At 39.3% G+C, this 20,206-nt stretch overlaps 1 protein-coding gene across 8 annotated transcripts in view; it reads left to right on the forward strand.

Annotated features, from left to right (window-relative positions):
• Positions 1-250: 250 nt before the first annotated feature.
• Positions 251-20,206, forward strand: part of PPP1R12B (protein phosphatase 1 regulatory subunit 12B) — a 209,323-nt gene continuing 189,367 nt past the window's right edge. For all 8 annotated transcript variants that reach the window (XR_012375832.1, XR_012375833.1, XM_073884588.1 and 5 more), the window contains exon 1: positions 251-695. Coding sequence is in view for 6 of the 8 variants with exons in the window: in XM_073884588.1 (XP_073740689.1) it covers positions 405-695 (291 nt within the window). In the remaining 2 variants the exon portion in view is untranslated. The remainder of the gene's footprint in view (positions 696-20,206) is intronic.

Here is a 20,206-nt window from a genome sequence, read left to right on the forward strand (position 1 = left end):
AATTCCCGAAATGCTCGAAGAGGCTGACGCCGGTCGGGGACACAATTCCAGCTTTAGGGCAAAGGTGACCCCTCTGGGTCCGGCGGCGAAGTAGGGAGCAGCGGGTCCTCGCCTCTTCCCTGATGCATCCAGGGATTTGTAGTTCCCTCAAGGCCATGATCTGCCCTTAGGGCCCGTCTCTCACTACGAGTCCCGTGATGACCCGAGGCGCGGGCAGCGCCTGCGTGTTGAAGCCGAGGGAGCGAGCGGGCGGTGCTACTGGCGGGAGGAGTAAAGATGGCGGTGCGGGGGTCTCCGCCTTCTGCTCCCGGCTGAAGCGCTCCGAGGGAAGCTGCAGCGGCAACTGGGGCAGCAATAGCAATCCAGGGGGGGTAGTTTCAGCAGCAGCTGCTGAGGCCAGAGCAATGGCTGAGCTAGAGCACCTGGGCGGGAAGCGGGCAGAGTCTGCGCGAATGCGGCGGGCTGAGCAGCTTCGGCGCTGGCGGGGCTCGCTGACAGAGCAGGAACCCGCGGAGCGACGAGGCGCGGGGCGGCAGCCGCAGACTCGTCGCGGGAGCCCTAGGGTCCGCTTCGAGGACGGTGCTGTTTTCCTGGCCGCTTGCTCTAGCGGGGACACCGACGAGGTGAAAAAGCTTCTGGCCAGAGGTGCCGACATCAACACGGTCAACGTGGACGGCTTGACAGCCCTGCACCAGGTAACTCCCTTTTCAGTCTTATAGGCGTCCAGTCTCCTATAGATGAGCCTGTGACCCCTGCGGGCCGCCCATGGGGAGTGTTAGTGTCACCACCGAGCCCTCCTGCACGGACACTGGTCCTCTGGGGCTAGTCGGTTTCATTCTCGCACGGCTTCCCCCACTCATCAAGTCTTTTTCAGACCCCAGGGTCTCTACCTGAAGGAGTAGTGTCACCCCGCTGCCTGGTCAGTGTTTGTATTTCCCTCCACCTACTTGAGTTGTCATGGTTACTGATGATTTGGTCCCTGGTGTTATCCCTATGGATTAGTCATCTTCACTCTGTCTAGTTGGTGTGCATGTACACCATGTCGCTCGTATAAGCATAGTCAATGTCATTTGTCTGATGCCTTTTCAAAAAATTCAGTTTTCTGTTTGACCCTATTATAGAATATCTTAGACCACTTAGAGAGTAAACCCCTGTATTGGGTTAAGGCAAGCAGATCTTCTGAAACCACACCTCTTGTTTTGCTGGTTTGTAATGATTCATAAACAGTTTGTGTCTCCTACAGGCTCCTAGAACACCCCTGACCTCACTGTTATGGGTATCTTCTTAGGAGTATTACCTCCCTAAGAGCTTCCTATGGAGAACCAATCTACTGAATCACTTACGTTTGTTTGATAATTGTGGAATAGTCTTTTTCTTTTCTTTTTTCTTAAAGCTTTTTATAAAAATCATATGCCCTATATATAGCTATAGTATATGGGTTGTGGATAACTTAACAGTGGTGTGCTTAGTAATAACACTTTCACTTCTCTCATCTTATGCAACAGTATTCTTACTTACGCGTAATGTTCACTATATACTGTCAAAACTAACTCCACCCCCCCTCCCGGAATGGAACTTTATCAGTTATTTTGGTGAGCTGAGAGCTGGACACCCACTCCTAATCTTTCTTATTTTTCTTTTTTTTTCTGTGTGTGCAAAGTGAACGTGTTGGCATGAGGATCCACTTCTAAATAATAATTCCATTTTGTGTCATACCACTTCACTGAATGTATTAGCCAGTAGCCTAAAATTATTCCTCACCGCGTTTGTAACCCTTCTCTTTCACATGGAAGAACCTTCTCTTCTTTTCATCCTATTTGTATCTGTTTTTTTTCCTGCTTATAATAGTGCCCCACCTAAGGTAGCAACCAACATTTGTATAGTCCTTTGCTGTTTAAAAATTCTTATGTATGTCTGCCCCTATGTGAATCTCAGCAGTGATTCTTGAAGTAGGTGTGGCAAGTAGTGTTGTAGTTCCCATTTTACAGATGAGGAATCTGAAGCTTAGAAAATTGTTACTTGTGCAAGATTAGAAAAGAAACAAGTTGCCCTTTGGCATAGATTTTCCAGACTTAAATTCCAGAGCTTTATATCTCACCTAATAAGGAGCTGAATATAAATAAGACAGATGCTAAGAGGGCCATATTCATTATTTTAAGTTTCTGGACTCTTTGAGAAGGTGAATATTTATTTTTCAAGTATACTTGAGATGTTAAGGGGATTGAGATCTGGTTTCTGGAACGAACCATTTCTTGGGTTCATAGATGATAGAGAAATAGAATCCAGTTTCTGGTCCATGTGCTTCTTTACTGAATCACTATTCTATCAAAGCACAGTTTTCTTAGTGCAACTCAGTAGCCCTGTTTCTTCTAAGGTGACTCTGCTACCTGAATCTGGTCCTTGCTGTATATATTTTAATAATGCCCTGAGAAAAGCACCTGCTTTGAGGTCACTCTGGTAGATCTCGTTCTCATACAAGGTAACCATTTTCCTGATCCCTTCTGAGACTGACCTTTTTGGTGCCTTTCCTTCTATCTTAACAACCATCCCAGATCGTGCAGTACAACTTCTCACTTTATATGCTCTTCCCATTCAGTAATCTCCTGAAATAGGAGAGGAAGGAGATGACGGCTGTGAGGGTTTTAACAACAACAGTGACACCTGCATAGGCAATATAGGCATTCGTCCCTGTTTATGGACCTGGCAATGAGTTGAGTTGAATAGGTATACTCAGTATTAGACAAATTCAGCCAAAGATTAAGCTGCTTGAAGATTTGAAGCCAAACAAACCTTCTGTTGAGAAACTATCTCTTTGTTTAAATCAAGACAAGGGGCCTTTATTGCCTCAGGAACTCTTTTACAAGTCAGTTTCCGTGGAGTGACAGTATGTCTCTCCATGCTCTGAAGAACTCTTAAGGTACGTAAAAGGTTATATTCAGAATGTGAGACGGGAGCAGCCAGTAGCCGAACAATTTACTTTGTGACTGATTGTCCTTCTGTGAAATGGAGAGTGGTACAGTTATCTGAATTGTTTCATTAAAATATCCATCTGTTATATAAGCACAGTATGAATTATCAGGATAATTGCTTTCTTTCTCCCTTTTGTTTGGCCACGGCCTCTTGACCAACTGTGAATTGCCATCTTGGCATGTTGGAGGAAACCCCCAGGTGATATTGGTGGTTGATTTTTCTCCTCCCCCCCACAAGGTCACAGTAAATGATTTACACTTCAGGTTGTGGTGCCTTAATGCTGCTCTTGACTTAGAGACCTTTCTTTCTTGGCAGACTTTGCTTAGGCCACGAGGTGCTTGAGTCAATGATAAGCTGCAGGGGGCCTATTAATAATACTTGAAATAGACTGAGGTAAGAAATATCTCAAAGGTTAGACCTTCTCTGATGAAAGCCTTGGAAACTGATGCAGACTAACCCAACTTGGGTGAATAAATTGTATATGCCCTTAGTATCCCAGAGTTATCAATGAAAATTGGGCATTACTCTGATTATATAACCCTTGAAAGTATTTGCTCACAGAGGAATTCCCATTTCATTTGTGTATATACACTATAAGTCATGATGTATGGGTTAATAATTCTGTGTGGGGTGGTACTTGTTGAAATTTATTTTTATTTATTTATTTTGCAAGGTTGATTGTTATCACCTATTTTGGTGTTCTTAGTATTAAAATCTTGGGTGCTCTAGGTGTAGATACAGGCTCTTAAAACTATATCTACCAAATCATTGGTCTACTGTAAGAGGCAAGTGCTTGCTTTCAGAAGGGAGATCTTCTGGGATTTGTTAGAATGAGTGCCTGCATATTTCTTCAAAATATGTTTTATTGGCACTTGTATCTGTGTTGGGTGTAGTGGATACTAATGTCAGTGCACACAGAGATGAGGATGACTCTGTACTTGGCTCAGAAACTCAGGTCAGTTTTGTAATGGTCTCAGGGTCCAAGTTTGGACCCTCAGGGACACCCCAGACTGGAAATTCAGCTCCTCGTATTTTCTGTTATGATACAGCTGCCTCCATCTGACCCTGTAGCTTCAGGGAGATTAAAATGATCTATTTCTCTGGAAGACAGAAACAGATGAGGGAAGGAGGAAAGGCAGAGCAATTTATATTCAGAGTGAGACAGAGTAAGACAGAAGAAGACTAGGATGATAGTGTGTTCAGTTCAGTACAAAATAGTGTGTATATGTGCCAACAGGTATGGTGAAATAAAACTTGTATTCTTTGTAGTTTTGTTTTGTTTTATTTTAAGTAATCTCTATGCCCAATGTGGGCCTCAAACCCATAACCGTGAGATCAAGAGTCACATGCTCCATCTACTGAGCCAGCCAGGTGCCCCTAAAACTTGTATTCTTTAACCCTTTCTCTTTTATTCCAAGTTTTATTCCAACTTATTTCTCTTATAGTTCCACCTGTGAAATGACTTTGCCTTACCCTGTGTATAATGATGAATTCTGCTCAGTCTCAGGACCCAAGGCAATATGGGATTAAGAAAATCCTGTTGGCTTCTTCATTATTGTGAATCTAGAACAGTCATCCTGAGTCATTTTAGTAGTTTGCCTCTTCAGATTGGTTGATATGATGCATCAGACTATGTTGGGCACCTGGCTCCTTGCCTTATGAGTATTAGGCCCAAGTTTCCATGCCATAGTGCACTTCAAAGCCAGATTTGAAAAATAAGCTTATTTTTATGGTGGGGTGTTTTTTTGTTTGTTTTGTTTTGTTTTTGAGTACAGATGCAAGTTACTTTTATTTGTTCCCTAGCAGATTTTTGTTGCCCATTCTTAAAGTCTTGTAGAGTAACAGTATACTATCATTTGGGCTTATAGAATCTTCTCTGTGAGTATTTTTAAATAGGCAAGCTGTCAGTGTGTTTGGTTTAAGCATAATTCTGCTAAAGGTAGAAGGTTGGACAGGTCTTGTTGGTAAATTAAAATTAAGTCATTGCTTGCTTATTTTTATTTTTAAGTATTTTTAAATTAAAGTATACTTTATAGGGATGCTTGGGTGGCTTAGTTGGTTAAGCGTCTGCCTTCGGCTCAGGTCATGCTCCCAGGGTCCTGGGATCGAGACCCGCATCAGGCTCCCTGCTCAGCGGGGAGTCTACTTCTCCATCTCCCTCTGCATGCTCCCCCCTTGCTTGTGCTTGCTTTCTCTCTCTCTGTCAAATAAATAAAATCTTAAAAAAAAAGTATACTTTATACACAGTAAAATTCACCTGTCTTGCACGTAGGGTTCTGTGAGTTTTGACAAATACATGCAGTTGTGTAGCCACTACCACAATCAACATATAGAATATTATCATTATCTCCAAGATTTCTCTGTGCTCCTTGTAGCCAACTCCTCCTCCCACCCCTAGCCCCTGGCAGCCATTCATCAATGTTCTGTTCCCATAACCACAATGCCATATAGATGAATCGTACAGCATGAAGCCTTTTGAATCTGGCTGCTTTCATTTGCTGTAATGCACTGACATTCATCCATTTTGTTGCATGTGTCAGTAGCTCACTGGTCTTTATTGCTGAGTGTATTCCAGCATATGGAAGTACTACAGTTTGTTTATCCATTCACCAGTTGAAGGACATTTGGATTGTTTCCAGTTTTGGGTAATAATGAATAAAGCTGCTAGAAACATTTGTGTACACGTTGTTGTGTGAACATGTTTCATTTTACTTTGGTCAAATTCCTAGCAGTGGGATAACTGAGTCCTGTGGCAATGAATGTTTCATATATATATATTTTTTAAGATTTTATTTTACTTGAGAGAGAGCGAGAGAGCAGGGGCAGGAGCAGAGGGAGAGGGACATGCAGACTGTGCTGAGCGCAGAGCTGGGGCGGGGCTCCGTCCCATGATCCTGAGATCATGACCTGCGTTGGATGCTTAACTGACTGAGCCACCCAGGCGCCCCAATGAATGTTTAACTTTAAAAGAAACTGCCAAACTGTTTCCCAAAGTGGCTCTACCATTTTGCATTCCACCTAGCAATGTATGAGTTCTAGCTGCTTTGCATCTTTACCAGTACTCAGGATTATCATTTTATTTAAGCTGTTCTCATGGTTACATCGTGATAAGTCATTTTTTATGACAGTAGTAAGGACAGTAGTAACAGCAGCCTTAGTAGTTATAGTAGTAGTAATTATAGCTCTCACTTATGTGGTATTTACTCTGAGCCAAGGACTCTTCTAAGTTCTTTTAATATATTAACTTGTGTGTAATACTCAAAACAACTCATGAGTGAGGTACTTTTATTATTGTCTGGATTTTGTAGAGATAGGGAAACTGAGACACTGCTCAAGGTCACAGAGATAATAACTGGCAGAGCTAGGATTTATTTAAGTCCAGGCAGTCTGACTGGAGAGTCCACGTTCTTAACTTTATATTGCCTCTTACTAGACTAAATTGCCTTTCATTCTAAAAAAGATTAGAAAATGACATTATTAAAAAAAGTTGAAAGTAACTTAAAATCAGGCTACTCAGAGATATATGCTACTAAAATTTAGTGTATTCCTTTCAGGTTTTTTTTTTTAACATTATATTGAGTTCATATGTATGTGTTTAGCTGCATATTTACAAAGTTGGTATCATATACTGTCTCCTGATTTTTTCATTTAACTTTCTTTGTAATTGTTTTCTTGTATCATTAAATATGCTTTGAAAGTAAAGTTTTTGACATTTGAATAGTATGTCATCATTTGGATATGCTTTACTATATATCTTCCTTGTTAGAGGTTTTATTAGATTGTTAATTTACTGCTAATATTGAATGCCTAATAATTGTAAGTCTGTGTTAAGGTGTATGTTTGCTGATAGGTATAGTTTCTGCCCTCATGAAACTCACAGTCTGGTTTGGAGACAGATAAATAAAAAACAATTACTTTTAGAGTGATAATTTCTATGATAACAGGGAAAGATGCACTCCTAAGTGGAGGGTCGAAGAAAGACAGTCCATGATGATGGAGCAGTGTGGGCAGAGAGATAGGAAGAAGTATGGTACGCAGGCAGAGGAGAAACAAAGGTGGGGATCCCTAATGGATGTGTTTGGAGGGTTAGGGAATGGGTGAGAATAACATCCTAGAAGACTTTGAACATCAAACAGCAGGCCAAGAATGCTTGATGGAGTCCTTAGCAGAAGAATTTTGTGGGTTTGAGCGGGGAGGTTAACCCAGCCAAAGCAACATATGAAGCTGTATTTGGATTTCAGAGTGAATGGAAAGACACAGATGAAAGAACCAGCTGAGAGAATGCAGATGAGAAAGGCAAGTATAATACAGTTCTAACCTGTGAGTCTGAAAGAATTTTGTTATTCAGATGGTTATAGGAGTCAGTCCGATTTTGGACCGAGGAGCTCTGAAGACGTCCAAGTAGAAATATCCTGTAGGCATCTATGATTCAAGGCTAATCCTCACCTCCCTATCTAGGCTTCAGTTTCCTCGTATTTAAAATGAGAGAGTTGGATATTAACATAAAGGTAAGAGTTGAAGCAATGAATGTGGAGGAGGAGAGGAGAAAATATAACAGAGAAGAACAAAAAACACAATTAGGTGGTAGGCAGAGGATGCAGAAGTTCCCATTAGAGCCGTAGGAGTGTGGTAGGCTGACAAATGCCCCCTTAAAGATGTCCACGTCCTAATCCCCAGAACCTGTAAATATGTTACCTTGTATGGTAAAAGGGACTTTGCAGATATGATTAAGTTTAGGGTCTTGAAGTGGGAAGATTATCTTGGATTATCCAGGGGAGTCCAATGTAATCATAAGGGTCTTTATGGAAGAGAAGGCAGGCAGGAGAGCAGAGTCAGTGGTAGATGTGATGATAGAAGCAAGAGACGGGAGTGATCAGAGGAAGGGGCTGTGAGCCAAGGAATGCAGGCAGCCTCTGGAGGCTGGAAAAGGCAAGAAAATGGAGTCTCCCCACAGAGTCTCAAGAAGGAGCGAGCCCTGCCAAAAATTTGACTTTAGCACAGTGAGACTGAGTTCAGACTTCTGATCTCCAGAGCTGTAAGATAATAAATATGTTTTTAAGCTACTGATTTTGTGGTAATTTGTTGCAGCACAACAGGAAACTAATACAGAGGAGAACCAAGACAGCACAGTGATAATTGAGGCGTTTCAAGGGATGGATGGTCAATAATGTAAAAGGGAATTGAGGAGAAGACCTAAAAAAACACAAAACCTATTGGACTTGGTCATTTATAACCTTAGAAAGAACAGTTTCAATTGAAAGATGTTTTTGAGGGCTTTGTGGAGATTATTTGAAGTTTTTTCTTATTAAGGTAAGTTAATCTTTCTGTTGATTTTTGGAAGGAAAAAAATAGATCTACCATCAGTATGATTCTAAATGTAAATTAGGACCCAAAATATATGGGAAGCCTCCTAAAAGGCTGGCTTTTGACTAATTCAAAATAATGAAAATGGTTTCATTATTTATGAGTTAAGAATATTATAGAATATTAAACTTGACTCTGGAAGCAAAAAGGTTATAGTCCTATTACTGAAGGGCTGATTAGCTAGTTGAGATTATTGTATTTCCCAGTTCTCGTTTGGCCCATTTCCCACTCATTAGCACTGTCACTGGAGGGCAGCCTTAGGGGAGCAGTGATAGGGAGGTTAGTACCAATAAAGAGTTTCTTCTGCCATTTATTCTTTTACATTCATTTATTGAATGTCTACTCTATGCCTGACTCTGTGCTTCTTGTTGTTACTTAGCAATTGATATATTTTAGAAATGAACTAGAATTTTGGGAATGCTGTCCAGAATAGCTGGTTCCTATTATCATTTATAATAGGAAATTGGCTACATAGTGATTTTCTATTTTAGCATCATGGCTCTTGGGGATTGGAGGGAAAGTATTATATTCATCAGTATTTGTTTTCATCTGTGCTTGTGGATTTATACCTTTATACCTAAAGATGGTATAAAGATGGAAGTTTGGGATCTTTAATAAATCTTTAGTGTTTCAACATAGTAGTAATAAATCCAGATTAAAGATCTTGACCCAGAATTTTATATAGGGCAAGGAATTGAAACCTCGTTTGAAGCTCGCTCAGTTTGTTGACTTGAGGCAGGAGGCTTTGAATGTATTGGGGATTTCCCCCCTGCTTTTAAAGTGTAATTTAAAAAATTGTTTCTTAGGAGGCACCTGGCTGGCTCATTCGGTAGAATGTGTGACTCTTGATCTCAGGGTTGTTAAGTTCAGGCCCCACATTGGGTGTAGAAATTACTTAAAAATAAAATCTTTAAAAAAATAAAATAAAAAATTGTTTCTTAAATCTTGGATTTTAGATTGTAACCAAACTGAGTACATTTGGGGGGCTTGAAGTTTTATCAGGCAACAATGAGCTCATATTCATTTCATGAGTCAGTGTAATTGGAAAACTGAATCCTTAGTTCTTAATATTGAAAATTGATCTGCATGTGGTTTCTAATGCAATATTGTAGTATGTTGTAGTTATGGGATGGGTTTGTGTAAGAATTTAGAGATTTTGTACTTAGTATCCTAAACATTGTCATATCGTGACAATCTTTTGGAATCATTCTCTTGCAATTTTGGGAAAGTATTCTATATTGCTATGCTCTGAATATCCATGACATATATGGTATAAAACCTGACTGTTACTTAGGAATTTTTGGTCTAGTGACCCACTTTCTTTTTATTTTTTTAAAAACTTTTTTATTGTAGAATATTTTAAAATATAAAGTATAAAAATAAAGAGAGTAGTATAAATGAATTCTCAAAACTTATCAACTCACGGCCAATTTTGTTTCTTTATAGGTCCTTTTCTCCTCATCCCCAATCTACTGGATTATTTTACAGCCAATCCTAGATATAACATACTTTTATTTGTAAATATTTCAGTATGTATTTCTAAAAGATGGAAATGTAATAAAAACAATTACAATCACATTATCACACCTAAATACTGAACACTTACTCCTTAACATTGTAAAATATTCAGCAGTGTTTAAATTTCCCTGATGGTTCATGGATTTTTTTTTTTTACAGTTATTTTATTTGAATTAGAATTCATGTAAGGTCTGCATTGGTTCATATGTATCTTAAGACTCTCTTAATTTATACTTTGCTCCTCACTTTTTTTCTCTGCATCTTATTTGTTGAAAAGCAGGATTGTTTGTACTGTAGTTTCCCACAGTCTGGATTTTGCTGACTACATGCTTATAGTGTTAACATGTTCCTTTGTCTCCTGTATTTTCTATACACTGGTAATCAGATCTAGAGATTTGATCTGATTCAGGTTTGAATTTTTTAGCAAGAATACATCGTAGGTGGTGGTGTATGTTTCTCTTGGGAGGCGTATCATATCTAGTTATCTCTCTCGTGGTTTAATGGCATTGATGGCCTAACAGAATTTTGACGTTTCAAGCCAGTCTTGACTAGACCTGAATTTTGGTAATTAATTCATTTTTATAATTATCATCACATTTTCTTGTGTTGACCTTTTAATTGGGATACCAGTGATCAATTCAAAAAATGTAAATTGTGAACACTGTGAATAAAATAGTTAATATAGGTATAGTCTATTGACTGTTGGAAGGCTTGACATGGTACTCAGCAAATTTAGATTAGTGCCCTTCATGTGTAAATATTTGTCAGTGATGATGAAAATGGAGTAAACTTTCTCTACTACCTTTTCATATCAGTTCCATTAACTCTCAACTGAAGTTCCCCTTATTTTGAAATAGTGTTCAAAGTTCCAGTTCAGTAATATGGTTTCTTGTCCCCTAAGATCACCACCAGCCCTTGACCTTTGTTTTTTGTTTTTTTTTTTTTTTGACCTTTGTTATTAAAGAAAACATGAGGGGCGCCTGGGTGGTGCAGTCAGTTGAGCATCAGACTCTTGATTTTGGCTCAGGTTATGATCTCAGGGTCATAAGATTGAGCCCTGTATTGGGCTCTGCACTCAGCGAGGAGTCTGCTTGAGATTCTCTCTCCCTCCCCCCTTACCCCCCCCGACACACGCAGGCTCTTTCTCTCTATGATAAATAATTCTTAAAAAAAAAAAAACAACTTGAGATCCTCCAAAGAAAACTAAAAAATAAAGAGTAAATTGGCTGTACAAGGAGAGAGGTACTTTTTTTTTTTTTTTTTTAAGATTTTATTTATTTATTTGACAGAGAGAGACACAGCGAGAGCAGGAACATAAAGCAGGGGGAGGGGGAGAGGGAGAAGCAGGTCTCCTGCTGAGCAAGGAGCCCGATGCGGGACTCGATCCCAGGACCCTGGGATCATGACCTGAGCCGAAGGCAGACGCTTAACGACTGAGCCACCCAGGCGCCCGAGAGGTACTTTCTTTATAGGCATCTGGCCTTATTTAATAAGGGAGAAGATAGGAAGAGAAGAGTGCCCATTACAAGTGCAACAGTTTTGGGCAGTCAACTGTAGGCAAATGATGTGCTTATCTTAGAAAATGGAAGTGACATTTGGAATATTCATATGGAGGTTGGGTTGGCTGACCTTGTGTTGTGCTCTTGGAGGAGGAGGAGAGATCTGCCCTTCTAATTGAACATGAATTTTACAGTAGAGTATATGGTTTTATGAACTATGTTTTATTTATATGGGGCATTTCATGGGAAACAGGTTTACTTTCTTTTTGCTTCTCTGCAATATTTTTGCCAGGTTTCTTAGTTAGCTGTTTTTTTTTTTTTTTTTTAAAGATTTTATTTATTTGAGAGAGAGAGCACATGAGAGGGGGGAGGGTCAGAGGGCGAAGCCGACTCCCCGCTGAGCAGGGAGCCCGATGCGGGACTCAATCCAGGGACTCCAGGATCATGACCTGAGCCGAAGGCAGTTGCTCAACCAACTGAGCCACCCAGGCACCCTATTTTTTATTTTTTTAAAGATTTTATTTATTCATTTGACAGAGAGACAGAGAGAGAGGGGAGACAAGCAGGGGGAGTGGGAGAGGGAGAAGCAGGCTTCCTGCTGAGCAGGGAGCCCGATGTGGGGCTCTATCCCAGGACCCGGGGATCATGACCTGAGCCGGAGGCAGACGCTTAACGACTGAGCCACCCAGGCGCCCCTAGGTAGCTGTTTTTATTCATTTACTTATTTTTTAAGTCAACTGGCCCAGCTATGAGATATGACTGCAAAGTGCCAACGCAGATTGTGTTCGGATCTTTTGGATGCAGCTTCAGTGTTACATGATCACGCCCCTTGTATTGATTTTCCTCCCCATGTTTAGATTGTTTCCCTTTGACAGTAAAAGAGCATGAAAAATGAGGTCAAAAGAATAACTCACCTCATTATAAATCACCAGAGGTAATGGAAAATGATTTGAAGGATGACTGAGCTGTGTTCCATCTGTTGAGAATCACTTCACCTGTTGGAGAGTTCCTGCAGCACACAGACCGAAGTGAGAAGGCCCCTCCATGTCTCACCAAGTGCCATACTGGGCTAGTATCAGGAGAATGTTACTGCTGGAACTCTTAAGTGCTTAGCAGATTTTTAAAATAGGCAACATATTTTTGATTGGTATCCGTTTTCAGGTGAGAGTAGAGACTTGTTTGCCTTGTTTCAGTTCTTTTTGTGCTTTAGCAGGATCACCAAGGCTCAAGGGTTTTTATAGGGGAATAATTTTAAAATATAATGATTTTTATCTCTCTGTTTCTAGTCAGTATCTAAATTATTATTAAGAAGGCTCTTAACCTTCATTTTTTTAAATATCAAGAAAAGAGAAAATTCCTGTTCTTCTCATAATACACTTCTGTGGTTGGATCTTTAAAAATCTGAATGAGGGCGCCTGGGTGGCTCAGTTGGTTAGGCGACTGCCTTCGGCTCAGGTCATGATCCTGGAGTCCCGGGATCGAGTCCCGCATCGGGCTCCCTGCTTGGCAGGGAGTCTGCTTCTCCCTCTGACCCTCCCCCCATCTCATGTGCTCTCTCTCTCTCATTCTCTCTCTCTCAAATAAATAAATAAAAATCTTTAAAAAATAAAAATCTGAATGATCCTTTATTAATTGTTTTTGGCCAGATATTTATTGGATACTTCCTAGATGCCAGATCTTTTAGTAGATGCTGGGATACAACGATGGCAGAGTCCCTGCCCTTAGGGATTTTGCAGTTATTGGGAAACTCATAGTTTTAAAGATATAATCTGGTTCATATTGCTCCCATTTAGCATTGGATCCATTTCCTATTATCCTGTTCATAGTAAAAGTGAAAAAAGGGTATTGATCATTATCTGTAATTTGCCTTTGTATATTTTTAGATTATCAAGTCTTGATCCTCAGCCTTGTATAATGCAGTCCTTAGCCTTCTCTAATCTAATGAACATGACCATCCGTTTAATTTAAGATCAATTTCCAAATCATTAATCATTTGCTATCTCTCCTGTGGATTTTTAATCTCGCCAGCTCTCTTTGGACTCAGTGATAAGAGTCAGTAGTGGCTTCAGCTCTGGGGACCAACTCTAGGATAAAAGACTATTATAGGACCACTTGAAAGTAGAGTTGTAGGACTAGCCATTATGTATTTTTTTGTTATAGGATTATCAAATTCAGGACATTATAGCAAAAAGAACATTAGAGGACATCTGATCCACCTCTGTCACTTTACAAATGAGAAATCTGAGTTCGAGAAAGAAGCTAAAAGAATGCCATAAGCATGTAACAGAGATAAAATATAATGACGTTTTATTTATAAAATGATCCAGTTTCTGCTTGATATTCTTTTCTATCTATGAAAGATAAGTTTGGGAAAAAGTAAAATATTCTCTAAATTCTTTTAAGAACTTTTGAAGAAGGATGATACCCTGTAGTTGTATTTCTCTTTTGCAAACTTCAATATAATAGAATCCTCATGCTATAATTATTCACATTTCAAGAGAATTAATCTCAGAGTTCTTTTAAAGTATTGGTTTCACATTTAATTTAGTCATCTCTGTATTTGCTGATAAGTAACATCATAGCATTAAAGCAAAATTATATAAAAGAAAAAACCAATTCATTAGTACAAATAACACCCTAACACAGGGACTGTTCTCATTTTTCTTTGTTCTTTCCCAGGCTATTAATTTTTACAAATGTTTTAACATGATAGAAATAACAGTGTGTCATGATTATAGCAAGTACTGTTTACTGAGTGCCCACTGTGTACCAAGTGTTGCACCATGCATTTTGCTTTTAAAATTATTTTTACATCAACAACTCTACCAAGTAAGTGATATTATTTCATTTAATAATGAAGGGAATTTGCCCTTACCTAGGTCTCATTGAATCTAGGTCTGTGTGACTCAGAAGCTTCAAGTTTTCTGCCTAGGTTTTGCTGCTTTTCTTTTCTTTTTTTTTTGAAGATGGTTTTTATTTGAGGGACAGAGAGCGAGCATGCACATGAGCCCGCATGAGCAGGGGGCGGGGCAGAGGAGCAAGCTGAGTGCCGGCGGAGCTCGGAGCCCACCGCAGGACTCCGACCGAGATCACACCCTCAGCCTAAGTCAAAAGCTTAACTGACCGATCCCCCTGAGGCGTCCCATGCTGCTTTTCTGACATCCTGGTTCACCTCTCCATTTAGAACTTCTGTTAACTTTATTTATTTTTTTAAAGTAGGCTTTATGCTCAACATGGGGCTTGAACTCACCACCCCAAAAGTAAGAGGCACATGTTCCACCAACTGAGCCAGCCAGGCACCCCTAAACCTTTTGTTTACTTTTAAAAGGCCTCTTAGATCTTTTAGATGCGTACCATTTTGGGGCGAGGGGGGGAGATTTCCTTTTTTGCATTCTGTTGCTCCTTTGATTTTTACGTTGTCGAAGTTCTGTGTCTACTCTGTGAGATGATGCATGGCTTCCCAACCTCTTTCATGTCATGGCATGTGCAGAAGATGACATTATTTGTATAGCACACTTGGTAAACTTGGGAGACTTGGGAGTTTTGTACAAAAATTCATTGTATTTCCCTAAAATGTCAGGATAAAATCTTTTAAAAATCAGACTTTGGTTAATTGTTAGCATTAAAATCTATTAATAATAAATAGGGGCACTTGGCTGGCTCAGTTGGTGGAGCATGTGATTCTTGATCTTGGGGTTGTGAGTTCCAGCTCCACCTTGGGTGTAGAGACTACTTAAAAATAAAATCTTTTAACAAAAATTTTAAAGGAAAATCACTATTTAAAAAATAAAATATAAGTAGACCAAGAAGTAGCAATCAAGAAATGAACAAAATCAATTATGTCTTATTTAGAAACACCAAATTATAGCAGATGTATTAATGCTGATGTTGGTCATGATGATAATTATGACATACCCATCTTCTAGTCAGAAATAGTGTGGAAAAATTGGAGCAAATTAAATAGAAAAACAATATATTTTATACGTGCATGCAAAACATAGAACTTCACTACTGTTAAACAATGTAGACTAAAATTAAAATACAGGTGAAAATGATTAAATAGGAAGATCAAGGAAAGGGCTATTTTATGGAGTCACTATAGCAAGCTCTCTGGCAATGGAGTTTTATATACCAAAATTATTATTTCTAAATTTAGGAAGTTTATAGAGGTAGCCATACAAATTAAATATAATTTTACCTATTTTAAGTTTTGATTGGTTGCAAAACATTTTTTAATAGTATTACAAAATTTCATTCAAAAAATTTTTGCATCACCCTTGTTAATACATTTGTAGTACAATATATAATTGGGAAGACCTGATAGAAAGCCCTTTAGATCAAACATTTAATAGTTATCACTCAGTAGATATGGACTGTTATTATTATGTTGAGTTACTATAGCAAAATGGTTAAGATTATGGTTAAAATAGACCTGGGTTCTAGTCAGAATGGCTAAAATTAACAAGTCAGGAAATGACAGAGGTTGGCGGGGATGCGGAGAAAGGGGAACCCTCCTACACTGTTGGTGGGAATGCAAGCTGGTGCAGCCACTCTGGAAAACAGTATGGAGGTTCTTCAAAAAATTGAAAATAGAGCTACCATACGATCCAGCAATTGCACTACTGGGTATTTACCCCAAAGATACAAATGTAGGGATCCGAAGGGGTACGTGGACCCCAATGTTTATAGCAGCAATGTCCACAATAGCCAAACTGTGGAAAGAGCCAAGATGTCCATCGACAGATGAATGGATAAAGAAGATGTGGTACACACACACACACACACACACACACACACACACACACACACACACACAATGGAATATTATGCAGCCATCAAAAGGAATGAGATCTTGCCATTTGCAATGATGTGGATGGAACTGGAGAGTGTTACGCTGAGCGAAATAAGTCAGTCAGAGAAAGACATGTGATATGAGGAATTCTTAATCTCAGGAAACAAACTGAGGGTTGCTGGAGTGGTGGGAGGTGGGAGGGATGGGGCGGCTAGGTGATAGACATTGGGGAGGGTATGTGCTATGGTGAGCGCTGTGAATTGTGCAAGACTGTTGAATCACAGATCTGTACCTCTGAAAGAAATAATATATGTTAAAAAAAAAAGAAGAAGAAGATAGCAGGAGGGGAAGAACGAAGGGGGGTGGAAATTGGAGGGGGAGATGAACCGTGAGAGACGATGGACTCTGAAAAACAAACTGAGGGTTCCAGAGGGGAGGGCGGTGGGAGGATGGGTTAGTCTTGTGATGGGTATTAAAGAGGGCACATTCTGCATGGAGCACTGGGTGTTACACGCAAATAATGAATCATGGAACACTACATCAAAAACTAATGATGTAGGGTGATTAACATAACATAATAATAATAAAAAAAGGAAAAAAATATACTTGGGTTCTAATCCTGGCTTTGCTTCTTACTAAGCTTTGTGTAAGCTGTCTGAGCACAGTGCCTGATTCTTAATAGGCACATAGGTGATTTTTCCATTAGTCTTGAGATGAAGACCAAAATCTTTAATAATGAGGCCTTGTCGTGACCCACCAGACACTATATGATCTGATCCCCATCACTATTTGATTATCTACCTGAACTCGTTTTTCTTCTTGTTCATTCCACTCCAGCCACACTGGCCTCTTCCCTGTTTCTGAAAACTCTAGTTCCTGTTCCTGCTGAGGGACCTTGCATCTGTTATCCCTTCTGCCTAGAAGGCTACTTGATCAGATATCCACAAGCCTTGCTTTTTTACTTTCTGCAGATCTTTACTCAGATGTTACCTTTGCAGCGAAGCACTCCCTGGCCACCTGTCTAAAAATTTCAGATGAACTTTTCTCATTTTCTTATTTTTAAAAATTGAGGTATATATTACATTTAGTAAAATGCATAGATCTTAAATATACAGTTTGATGGGTTTTGACAGTGTATATACCATATAGCTATCACCCAAATCAAGAAACAGGACATTTTCATCACCCTTGAAAGTTACATTTGAACTCTTCCCAGGTAATCACTATTGTGATTTCTGTCATTCTAGGTTAGTTTGGCTATTCTTAAAATGGAATGATATGTGCTTCTTTATGTTTGGTTTCTTGAACTGAACTTGTTTTTGAAGTTTATCCATTTTTTGGTGTATCAGTAGTTCATTCTTTTTATGGCTGAGTAGTTATTCCATTCTGTGAATTTTCATAATTAGTTTATCCTCCTGTAGATTGACTTTTGGATTCTTTCTTTCCCTTTTTCTTTTCCTCTTCCTCCTTCTATTATGAATAAAGCTGCTATGAATATTGTTCTACTGTACAAGTCTTTTTGTAGGTATGTTTTCCTTTCTCTTGGATAAATACCTAGGGATGAAATTGCTGGGTTATAGAGTATGTGAAATTTTGGCTTTATTAATAACTTCAGCTTTCCAATGTGGTTGTACCATTTATGCTACTACTAGTCATGAATGATAGTTGTTTGCTCCACTTCTTAATTTTTGGTATTGTCAGTCTTTTTTATTCTTGTTGTTAGTCTTTTTAATGCCAGCCATTCTAGTGTTTGTATATTGCTATCTCATTGAGGTTTTTTGTTTTTGATTTTTTAAAAAGATTTCATTTATTTGACAGAGAGAGCATGAGTGAGGGGGATGGCAGAGGGGGAGAGAGAGAGAGAGAAAGTCCCAAGCAGACTCCTGGCTGAGCCCAGAGGGCTCAATCCCAGGACCCCGAGATCATGACCTGAGCCAAAATCAAGAGTTGGATGCCCAGCCGACTGAGCCACCCAGGCGCCCCCTCACTGAGGTTTTAATTTGGGATGACTAATAATGTTAAACACCTCATGTACTTACTGGTCGTTTGGAGTGTGTGTGTGTGTGTGTAGTGTCTGATTTAAATCTTTTGCACTTAAAAATATTTTTTGGTCCCTTTTATTATTGATTTGTAGAATTCTTGATGTTTTCTGGATATAAGTCCTTGGTCAGATATGTATTATAAATCTTTTCTATCTATGGCTTCTTTTTCATGTTATCTTTTTGTGTTTTGTTTTCACATTCTTACTTTTTTTTTAAAGATTTTATTTATTTATTTGAGAGAGAGAGTGAGTAAGAGAGCACACAAGCCGAGGCCAAGGGAGAGGGAGAAGCAGACTCCTCTGCTGAGCAGGGAGCCTGATGCGGGGCTCGATTCCAGGACCCTGGGATCATGACCTGAGCCGAAGGCAGACCCTTAACCAAATGAGCCACCCAGGCTCCCCATCTTTTTTTTTTTAAATAAACTTTTAGATTTATAAGTTGCAAAGATAGTTCAGGGAGTTCCTGTATACCCTTCACCCAGCATCCCCTGGTATTAACATCTTACTTAATTAACCACGGTACATTTTGTCAAAAGAGTTATTGTTTTTTTATTGCTGTTCTGGATGGCATTTAACTCATTATATTTTAGGTTTTACTTGGATTAGATTTTATTTTCTTACTGAACTACATTATTTACCAGTTTTATCAAGTTGTGAATTTCCAGTTAGATATTAGCATCTATTAACAGTGATGATTTTTTTAAAGATTTTTTTATTTGTTTTTGAGAGAGAGAGAGAGAGAGAGCACAGAGGGAGAGGGAGAAGCAGACTCCTCGCTGAGTGGAGAGCTGATGTGGAGCTCGATCCCAGGACCCTTGGATCATGACCTGAGCTGAAGGCAGATGCTTAACCAACTGAGCCACCCAGGAGCCCCAATCATGATTTTTTTTCCTTTATCCTTCAAGATTTAAATCTTTGAAGCACAGAAGCTAACACTTTGATGATGTCCAATTTTTTTGTTGTTGTTGCTTTTAGTGTCATATTTAAGAAACGACTTCCTAATTCAAGGTCACACAATTTACGTTTATTTTTTCTTTTAAGAGTTTTATAGTTTTAGGGGTGCCTGACTGGCTTAGTCAGTGAAGCATGTGACTCTTGATCTTAGGGTTGTAAGTTCAAGTCCCACACTGGGTGTAGAGATTACTTAAAAATAAAATCTTCAGCGGGGCCTGCGTAGCTCAGTCAGTTAAATAACTGACTCTTGGTCTCAGCTCAGGTCTTGATCTCAGGATTTTGAGTTCAAGCCCCATATTGGGCTCCATGCCCAGCTTAAAATATAATAATGAATTAAAATAATAAAATAAAATCTTTTTTAAAAAGAATTTTGTTGTTTTAGCTCTTTTTTTTTTTTAAGATTTTATTTATTTGACAGAGAGAGACAGTGAGAGAGGGAACACAAGCAGGGGGAGTGGGAGAAGGAGAAGCAGCCTTCCCGCGGAGCAGGGAGCCCGATGCGGGGCTCGATCCCAGGACCCTGGAATCATGACCTGAGCCGAAGGCAGACGCTTCACGACTGAGCCACCCAGGCGCCCCTGTTTTAGCTCTTAATTTGGGTCTTTGATCTGTTTTGAGTTAACTTTTTATATAGTATGAGGTAAGGATCCAGCTTCACTCTTTTGCTTGTGAATATCCAGTTGTTCCGGCACCATTTGTTGCAAAGACTCCAAGGTTTAAACCTTTCTTTGCCAGAACCTCAAACAGTATTGAATTATAATAATAATAGAAGGCATCTTTGTCTATTTTTTTCTTTAATGAGAATGTCTCTAGTAGTCCTCCATTAAATGATGTTTATCTTGTTTTAAATAGCTTCTTTTGATTAACTTAAGGAATTTTCTTGTTTCTGGTTTGTTAAGGTGTTTTTTTTTTTCTTTAAGACTTATTTATTTATTTTAGAGAGAGAGCATGTGCAAATGGGGGAAGAGGCAGAGGGAGGGGGAGAGAATCTCAAGTGGACTCCCCACTGAGCACAGAGCCTGACACAGGGCTCAATCTCACAACCCTGAGATCATGACCTGAGCTAAA

Source organism: Callorhinus ursinus, unplaced genomic scaffold (genome assembly GCF_003265705.2).
Source record: "Callorhinus ursinus isolate GAN/ISIS: 27379988/994484 unplaced genomic scaffold, GSC_fseal_2.0 scaffold57, whole genome shotgun sequence".
NCBI classification, from domain to species: domain Eukaryota; kingdom Metazoa; phylum Chordata; class Mammalia; order Carnivora; family Otariidae; genus Callorhinus; species Callorhinus ursinus.